The 9,829-nt window shown below is 47.3% G+C and overlaps 1 protein-coding gene across 2 annotated transcripts; it reads right to left on the reverse strand.

The window, feature by feature from the left end:
• Window positions 1-616: 616 nt before the first annotated feature.
• Window positions 617-6,523, reverse strand: LOC119107773 (uncharacterized). 2 transcript variants are annotated; one of them, XM_037231324.1, is made up of 6 exons: window positions 6,259-6,523; window positions 4,050-4,268; window positions 3,643-3,754; window positions 3,135-3,299; window positions 2,079-2,285; window positions 617-1,512 (listed from the first exon to the last, which is right to left on the reverse strand). In XM_037231324.1, exons 1-6 carry the CDS (start codon window positions 6,460-6,462, stop codon window positions 1,409-1,411), a joined length of 1,011 nt encoding a protein of 336 aa, XP_037087219.1. In that variant the 5' UTR covers window positions 6,463-6,523; the 3' UTR covers window positions 617-1,408. The 2 variants fall into 2 exon arrangements, with proteins under 2 accessions (XP_037087219.1, XP_037087227.1); XM_037231332.1 differs by lacking the exon at window positions 6,259-6,523 and adding an exon at window positions 5,431-6,247.
• Between the last annotated feature and the right edge of the window lie 3,306 nt (window positions 6,524-9,829).

The raw sequence follows: 9,829 nt of genomic DNA on the forward strand, positions 1-9,829 counted from the left end.
AGCAACCAAGCTAATTTGGCCTTCCTTATTATAAGAACATATGTCCGTGAAAGACCGTGCGGTAGATAATATCAAGGCGTCAACATTTTGGCAACTTGACTAAAAAGTGGGACACTCCGTTCAAAGACGGACACGTGTGGCTGTATGTCCATTTACCGTATCACTACACACAGCTGTGCGGCACTATGCAAGCGGCACTGTGCAGCACTGTGGCTATGTGCTCACCTCGGCCACGTCAGTCCCGACGCGAGCCGACCGTTACGGAGTACTTAAAAAACGCACCCACGCGGATGGCGGGCAGGCGGAGACAACACGCAGTCGACAGGCACCTCGTCCCCCCAGTGCCGTGACGTAAGGGGTGCCGCTATCAGCCGTCATTCGCTCGAAGCGCCGGCTGAAGGCCACACAGCGCCGACGCGCCGACGCTGGTCTCCGCAGTCAGAGGCGCAAGTGGCCCGGGCATCAACCGGTGGACACGTCCAACTGGTACTTGTGGCATCTGGTTGCATTCCACGGACTGCGGCACTGACCTTCACTTCACTTCACTTCACTTAAAGGCCTCAAGTGTTCAGACAACTTCCTGTCCAGTGCTGGCTATGGTAATGAACACAAGGCAAAGATGAACTTACAATTATTGGAGCAAGCGCGGTGTTACATGCACATCACAATCACGCCACGTCACCCTGATGGTATTCACATTATGCATGATGATCGAGACCTGACGTCGGTCACATTCAGAGTCAATTAGGCCAAATTGTGCCCTAACAATGCCTAAATGGCAAAACAGAATTTCCGAAGGAATCGACCTATACACAACATAAATAGCGGTCATATATGCACACCACGCGAGACGACAACCAGAAGCATAACGTGACTACACAGAAAGATCACAGCTGGTCATGAATGTACAGCGCATACAGGCACTCGTCATAACAGTGGAAGCAGCACCTGGATAAATTTTGGGAAGTGGAGACCACAGCGCATGGCCCAACAGCTCGCCCCAAGATCCGTCTTTCACCGGCGGCGGTCCCCTTATCACCAGCCCATCAAGCCCAAGCAAGCTAAGGCCACGCCGACAACAGACTGAGAAATACGCTCAGGTAACCTCAAATTCCTCGATGTCAGGGAAGTTGAAGTCTCTGTAACACGACAGTCGCGGTGATGCTCCATGCGGCCCGCTGTGACGTCTCAGTGACGCGGTGCCGTCAAAGAAATGCGCCAACTCAAAACCTTGCCACAGGCTTTCAAATTGGTGCGTCACCGACTTCCAGAGACGTCACACCTTCACATCCGGGTCGCCATCAGCCCGAACTTCACCGCCGTCACATGCTCTTTCTCGTGACGTCACAGACCTCCTCACTGGCGTCATACTTCACCATGCTTGACATCACCCGTCTGCCTGGCGCCGCTACACCATGTCGAGCAGGTCGTCGGAGCCGGGGCACGGGCGGCGCTTGTCCGGGATCGGTGAAGGCGACTCGGGGATGGCTCGTTTCTGGGCCGTCACGTCCACTGCGATGGCAGCGAGCCCGTCAGACCGGACACAACGACAGAACACATCTCCCGGGTAAGCACAAGACATCGCCGTAGCAGGACACGTTCTTTGGCGAGATAGCGGCAGCGCCACATGGATAACCTGGCAAGGCGGCGGTTCCGTTCACCGGCTGTAGAGTGCTGGAAATCTCTCGGCTTGACAAATTGCGGAGACCGTAGTCAGCCGTAGGTACGCCACCGAAAGCTGAGACCATCAGCAGAATGAGACAGCGAACAGTTTTTGTAACTTGTGTTGGCTTTAATATACAAGTAGAACAAAATATTTCAAAAATAGATGGCCAAAAACAAGCATTCCAGCATCATAACTAAGATTTGAGTTAAAATTGGCTAGCCTGTTACTGACAAAATGTCACTTTCAGTTGTAGTCACCTTTTCCACGCCAGCATTTGTATCCCAATGGTCTTGGCGCACCGGTTCAACCAGTTAGTATTTAAAGCCCACAAGAAGTAAGCCCCACGCACTCCACAACGCCGCGCCGTACAATATCCGGCGAGGGTCCTGCCTCGCTCCTGGGCAGCGCTCACCTCCCGCCGCGGCCTCTGCCGGCGGCGGCGTGGTGGCGCCACCGTCGCCCGCCTCGTCCACATCCGTCTCGCGGTCGTAAGCGTCGTCCTCATCGGTTCCGCTGGCCGGCTCGTCCTCGTCGGCGCTCATCTCCGCGTCGGGCAGCGCCGTGCGCCGCGTGCCGGACGGCGCCGGCCGCGCAGGGCTGGCGTCCATGTCAGCAGGCGCTGCGAGCGCCGGCAGGTTTGCAGATGAGCAGCGGCACAGGCCGCTACGTGGTTGCGATAGGGCATGCGAGTTAGGCTAGGAGACAACGCAGGCGCGTATTACGTGTGTACCTATGCGGGGGACAATGCAGGAGTTGTGTTTAAGCTGCAGCATCAATAACCGCTTAGATCTGTCCACGGTTCGGTAGAGGGAAGACATTTCGAAGCAACACAGCTGTGGTGCGACAGCGCGAAAAAAACCGGCTCAAAATAGGGGTAGGCGATAGCAGCGAATCTGTAACGAACAGTGATAGTGATGAACCGTAACGAATAAACCACACATGATGAACAATTGAAAAAGAGCATGACAAGCCAGAAATATACCTAAAATGCGGTCACGCGACGATAGTGAATGTGCAACAGACAAAATAAACTAAAATGGAAACAAACACCGAATACCAAGATTCAGCGATGTCCTTAAACTTGAAACGTCGGGCGTTATTTTAGCACAAAACATAATACTGTGCCGTTGAACTACATGTCAGCACTAGATTTTCTTGCATAACTGCCATCCACCTCAAGGACAGGCCAGCTTTTAAACGCTGAACCATGCCAAAATACAGCAAATAAAAAATCAAATGATGGGAGCTTCCGAGCTCAACCGAACAACCCAATCACTCCACCACCCTTATCAATAGGCCTGACCCAAATTGCCAGCTGTGGTTAGGCTCACAGTATGTGTCAAGCGGATGTTGAATATATCTCAGACCAGCACATGTAAACACACGTTTTAAGCGATCCATTTCAGCAAAACCCCCACCAGCTCGCTGAGATGTGGTACGAGAACACAACAGCGAGGCCGCCACTCACCGCGGTCCACGTCATCAGCCTGCCGCTCCTCCAGCAGCTCGTGCAGGGCGCGGATCTTGGCCTTCTTCTCGTTGAGTAGCTGGGCGAACTTGCCGACGAGGTGGCGCTCCAGCTGCTCTCTGGCCTCCACCGCCTGGCGGGCGACGTCCCTCAGCTGGGCGTTCTCTGGCGGATGGCGGCGGGCGCGGCTTCAGGTAGCACCGGAGACAGTGGGCCGGACACCCAGCTTCCGGCCGGTCCGGATGATCGACTCGAAATGATCGCGAGAATAAAATTGCGTCCCCGCTCCACGGGCGGTCGCCTCTCAGCTCAGCCACCTCACTAGTCCCACACTAGCTGAATATCACACCTTGCAATACTGTGTAGCAGGACAAGCACAATGCCTTTTCCAACCCAAAACCAGAGCTGCAGGGGAATGACAAGAGACTTGTGGATAACTGTTGGTCCATCCAGGCAACAATCCAGCCTACCACAAAATGGGATATTTTTGTATGATGCTTATATCTACCTGTTTCCAGCTTTTTGCAACTGCTGTTCAATGCCTCGCTCTTTGATTCATATTCTTGCAAAGCATCTCCACATAAACACAGCATGTCTGATGGAGCAGGGAAGTACTCCTCCTGAAATAAGGGAGGTCATGCACATGACATGAAGGTGGTGCTAGAGGATGGTGACAGCACTGATCAGACAGCAGAGATAGGACATGAGTTTCACATACATTATACAAGCTACAAATCATCCTACATCACCAAGTCCAATCACACAATTTCAGTCTACCAAGGCAAGAAACACTGAACCACAAAATACACAGCATAAGTACTGGGTATAAGAAACATGCAAAAGTTACTGTCACAATAAGACATGTTGAGTCAAAAAGGTGATGACACATGACATGTGTCAAGAGAGTACACTCACCAAGACCATCTCTCCCAGAGTAAGCTTGATCCCATTTTCCAATCTCTTTTTCCATGTCAATTTAGCAGTACCATTTTCTGTCCTTATGCTACAAATTACATCTGCTTGCTTCTGATAAAGAATTCCTTTCACCCATTTGGATGCTTGTTCATGTCCTTCAGTAGCCCCTTCCTTGGTTTTATATGATTTTGCAATGGACTGCAGACATTCCTCTGGAACCTGTCGCATTGTGAACATTGAAGATACAATTTGTGTATACTACATACATTTCCTTTAGTCTGTGTCATGGCTGCATTGTGATCAATCTGCACAAAAAAGCATCATTGAAAGGGCTAGTGCCTGGATGCAAGCTTGGGTTTTCTTTTGAAGGGTTTCAAGGTTTCTTTTTATAAAGGAGACATCCTTTCTGAAAATGTGCAGAATTTGGTATGGATATACCAAGCACAAAGCTGACAGAGTACCAAACTACTGATCAACAAGCAGTACACAACTGGCAGAATGTATGCTGATTATTATGGCATTCTTCTTTGACAAAGAACATGATTATGGAACAATTAGCTCATTTTGATTTTCTCATAAAATCATCATGCTTAGATGCATACAAGCTTAAAATGCATGCAAGGACACCCAAATGCAGCCAACAGAAATCATGTGTACATAATATGCATATACAGTGATCATAGCACTTTTGTCACTTTTGTCATGCACTTAGCCAGCCTGCAAAAATCACCTGTGCTCAAATATGAGTGATGTGCTGAAACTTATACTCTGCTAGACTTCCAAATAACCCTTAAGTGAAACATGTCTTCAGAGTATTTCTACCTGCAATTGCCTTAGTAACATCATAATTCAGTGAAGTGTTTAATCTCTGCATGCCAAAATTGGTGAAATTTAAAATTGAAATATGACTAGATATAAAACTTTGAATGCTCATATTTGTGGTATACATACACTTAAATTTTTGCTGTGATGTCACTGCTATTCTGGATAGATTTGGCACCACATATTTTTGGCAGTCTAGATGGCAGGTAGCAGGTGTTTCTAAGAAGTAACTCAAGGGCATTTATATTACCCAAAACATTGACCAACATTATATTGCCCAAAACAGATGACCACACAATGGCTTCAGATGAGCACTACCTTTGATGGAAACTTTGAAATCCTATGATAGGTACTTAGCATCCCATACATGAGAAGTCATTTATATCAAGGGGATGGGCTTCCTGCTTGGGTTGGGACCAGTTAGTACAGGAAGGTCTGGTCCATATGTACACCCTTACAAAGTCAAATGTCATCAAAATTCTGTAATGAGTGAAAAAGTTTTGGGCACAATTTGCATGCTGAACCAGATATAATCCATGCAAAGAATGTGACTGCTTACCTTGGTCTTGTATGCAGCTTTCTCACTATCTTTCCCATACAGGTAGACTGTCACAGTTGCATCGCAATTTTCATGCACGAGGTAGTGAAATGGTGGATTATCACCATCTGTGATGACTGCAGTGTGGATTTTTGAAGTCGACATGAATATTTGTAGTAAAAACGACTTCCTACCGTAAGAACGCCCACCTTCCTATTGCCACTGATATTGAAAGTGGTAATGTACCAAACAGGTGCAGAACATCACAACTTAGAAACGACAGCCGGGACCGCGTCTGGACTACAGCTCTTGTTAAAATGTCAGGATCTCGTACCCGCCCGGAATGAAATCCGCCTCCACTGTAAATATCGTAAATATCTCTTTGGTATCTCTGGACTGCAATTGAAGCAGATGTGTCAATTTACTTGGCAGGCTGCGCACGCCATATTGCGTGTGATAGCACCCAAATTTTTGCGTTAGGGATTAATTTATTGTGCACTTTGAGTTCTGAGGACAATTCCGGAACTGTGCTCGACAGGTCTACCAAATGTTAACCAGGTGACGTGATCAGATTCTGTCGATATTTCAAAGGTCAGTAATCATGGAAGTCATCGGTAAGGCTTGCACGGCGGTTTTTGCCCATACATGTAGTAAGCTGCAATTTCCTTCCTTATTTCTGACAGATTTCATGTAGTGTATTCACTACGGTGACCGTGCCAGTCAGGGTAAGTCAACTTATACTGAAGTCATACCGGACCATTAATAGAATTTATGTGCGGGGGCAATTTGTAAGTTTCACACGAAACTTACTTCTGACGTCCCTCAGAGATAACACAAAAATCTGTATACCTGGCATATTTCCAACCAGTCACTTATGCACGTCCTGTGGGCTGAATGACGTGAGAAATCCAGCCGAATGGCATGATCTGACATTGAGCTGACATCTCTTGATGCCACCCGAACTTGGCTCTTAATTTTTGTTAAGATAACTTTATCACGAAGCGCAAAATCAAGCTGACTGGTTTGGTGCGAGTACCAAACCGCTACGACCATTATCGGTTATAGAGGCGCTTCAACCGAACGCCCATTATCACAAGATCCAGAGTATGCTGAAGTCATTCCAGGGTTCTAAGGTTTCTTGAAGGATTTCGCGTGATCTGCAACGCCATCAGTCACGTGACAGAAATCAGCTGACGCCGACGGGCTTTGGCTCCGATGGCATAGCGATGTCGATTGCCGATGGATTTTTCCGATCCAAAGATTAAAAGCTGAGATACTGGGGTTATTTTTAGGCTGACTTGAACTTTTTTTTGCTACTTTTACCTGCTGGCCGAGGGCCTAGCGCAATGCAAACGCCGCTTATGCATGGGATTACCTTACCAACTGTCTAGCATGTCGCAAAGAGCGAAGGCTCGCGCTCACGCCGTTTCACTAGAATCAGTTTTCGCTACGACTCAGGGCTTAACGGGCTGATTTCGTTCCCGGGCGGGTACCTTATTTCCAGTTAGCTTGATCACGTTTCAACCAGATCTGGTTCGAATCTGGAATCGGCACTGATGAGGTAGATTTCGGTCGCGATACTGTGGAAGATAAAGCGGTTGGTAATTATCATAAGAAAAGTGGCGAACAGGGAGTGGATTGATGAGTTTCAAAGAGATCGTGTGTGTTACGCAGGCATGCAGTGGCAAACTCACGACCTTAGAGGACAATACACATGTTTTAGGTGACTTTGAATGATGGCTAGTGACTTATAGGTATGACACCGATGTAGTAAGCCAGGACCTGTGCAAATACTGTTTTCCCGCCGGCATGTCGCGCATGGCTCTTGAGATATTAAAGAAGCCTGGGTACATCAGTTGGTTTTCCTACATTCAAGCAGAGGCGAAATTTTTCCCGAAATGTTGGGGTGCAAATGTCACTTGTGTTTGTTCTTCGTATGCAACCGCAAATAAATGACGTTAACTCGCCAATATGTTGAGAATGCAGGGGCATCAACAATTCACAGTCAAGTTACACTTTACATGTCATGCTGTCGCTGACCTAAAAAGAGGAGTTAAGAACTCAGCCCTCGCCCAGATTCGTCGTTTTTAATAACGCGGACTGACATGGGGGTCGATGCGACTACGCCATAGTGTTTCCAAACTAATGAAGATAGAGTTAAGTGAAAAACACCAGTTGATTTGTCTGAGAGAGATATCGTGATTTGTGCTAGTTTCATTGTTGTAGGCCAGTAATTAATTTCATTATTCCAGGTCAAAGATACTAATTTCCCGAAATCGCTGTTTGCAGCATCACAATCATGCATACAAATAATCATGCATACATGGTCATGCACAAAGCACAAAACATAGATAGACGTGCTCTGTGTTCAATTCTGGGTACAGTGATGCACATCTGTTTATACTTGGGGCATATCTTTATGGTATGTGGCTCCGTTAATGCAACAACGTCGGCCCGCCGCGTGCGTTCGCCGGCATCGTCGGTTGCCGCGCGCGCCGGCCGTGGAACGTCGTGCAGTGCTCCTCAAAGACCGCCGCAACTCGGAAATCAGAAGGGTTAGGTGCGTATTTTTTGGTGTCAAGACGCGTGGAATGGATGCCCAAAAGGCTACTGGAAATATGGGCGCGATTGTACAACATGCCAGAGAAGTATCTTCAAAAAAACTTTAGGGGGGTCGCATCGCCCTCCTCCCCCCATCAGGGCGAGGGTAAAAAGTTCACAGCCAGTTTGACACATAGCAACCACTTGCATCATAGCGTAATAACAGCGATCCGATTCAGCATTGCTAGGTGTGCCGGATCCCGTCCACTACTCAGCTCGTGGTTGCTAAGCTCAACTAAGCAGGCTCGAGTTGGTAGCCTGACCAGGCGCTCGTGGCTCCCGTCTAAGTGCACCAGATCACTGTAATTGCTATCGCGATCGAGAGTTGAGAACAGACGAACAGGATGCAGTCATCGGCAAGACACAATGAGGCCGTGGCAGACGCCTAATCTGCTGGCTCACATTAAGACCGTGGTCGAATTGTATGTCGAGAGAGCCGTATGTCTTGTCTGTCATTTGTAGCGCCGACGCGTTCTAACATTCCAGTGGTTATTAGCCTAAAAGGCTGAGAATACGTTACATAATGCACTCTAAATTAATATTGTAAAAGAAGGTATACTGCACATATTCGCATAGCGTATTTTATAAAGTGATGTCGTTGGAGAACTGCTGGCGAGGATTGACACGACGTAAACAAATACGGACACAAATGCATTTCACACTATTCTAAATCAATTATATATATATATATATATATATATATAACAAACCTGATACATATTACATATATATATATATATATATATATATATATATATATATAATATATATGTAATATGTATCAGGCGGCCTATTTGGTTACCGTGTACCTGACCGGTGCTAGTATGAGAAAAAGCACGAAGGTCGGCTGGAAGCGAGCAAATGGCGTGGAAAACGGACAGGTGCGGACAAGTGTCGCTCTGTTGTCGGGACGACACTTGTGTGTTTGCCCGACGATGATCTTCGCTTCGTTGCGTTCGCTGTTGAATACACAGGCACAGTTTATAGTTAGCTTAGGAAAGTGCCGGAAACGACACTTTCAAAATTTTTTGGGAGGCTCTAACGATAAGCTGGGACAGCATTGGAGGCTGTTTTCATTCATCAGCACGGCCCTAATGCCAAAACCTGAAACTACCAGCGCACCAGTCCCCCAAAAATCCGCAAAGCAATTTCTCTGGAGCACTTGGAAGTAACTCACTACAGCGCGGTTCAGTTTTCGTTACATTAATTTCAGTTTGTAACGTCCCCGAGCCTCCCGAACAAACAAAATGTGCTGTCCAGTGCATCTGGAAAGCGTGAAAAGTGGAGCGAAACCTGTCATTAAATGAGAAGAGGACAGCAAAGCTGTTTCGGAAGCTGATCGTGCCTTGCAGTGCTTTCGTATAGAACGGAAATGATTTTGCAACTTTGTAAGTGGTAGCCTGAATCTCACCTGATTTTTTTTTATCTTTCGGAGATGCCAGAGTGCTACAGACGAGCGTCAAACCTGTCTTCCCGGAGGAAAGGATGTGGCAAGTAAACATGCGGAAAATCCACGGAGGCTGTTAAAGTCCAGCTAGTTTTCGGTTTCAAAGGTTTTCAAATGCTTGAAAGATATGCAACAAACAGAAACTGAGGATCATGGATCTTGAACGTTAGATGCAATCAAGAGTGCACCTCCTGTACAGGGAAGGAGGGATGCAGCAATATGTAGCGAAAATGAATAAGTTAGGTCCCACTTGGAATACTGCGCAACGGCATGGGCATCACGTTATTTGAGCAACTGTGGCGCCCGAAGGCCCAAATAAACAATATCACGCTACATGTCAGATAACGAATTTTGGAAAAGGTGCAGCTGGCC

Source organism: Pollicipes pollicipes, unplaced genomic scaffold (assembly GCF_011947565.3).
Source record: "Pollicipes pollicipes isolate AB1234 unplaced genomic scaffold, Ppol_2.1 Scaffold_2555;HRSCAF=2994_pilon_pilon_pilon, whole genome shotgun sequence".
NCBI classification, from domain to species: domain Eukaryota; kingdom Metazoa; phylum Arthropoda; class Thecostraca; order Pollicipedomorpha; family Pollicipedidae; genus Pollicipes; species Pollicipes pollicipes.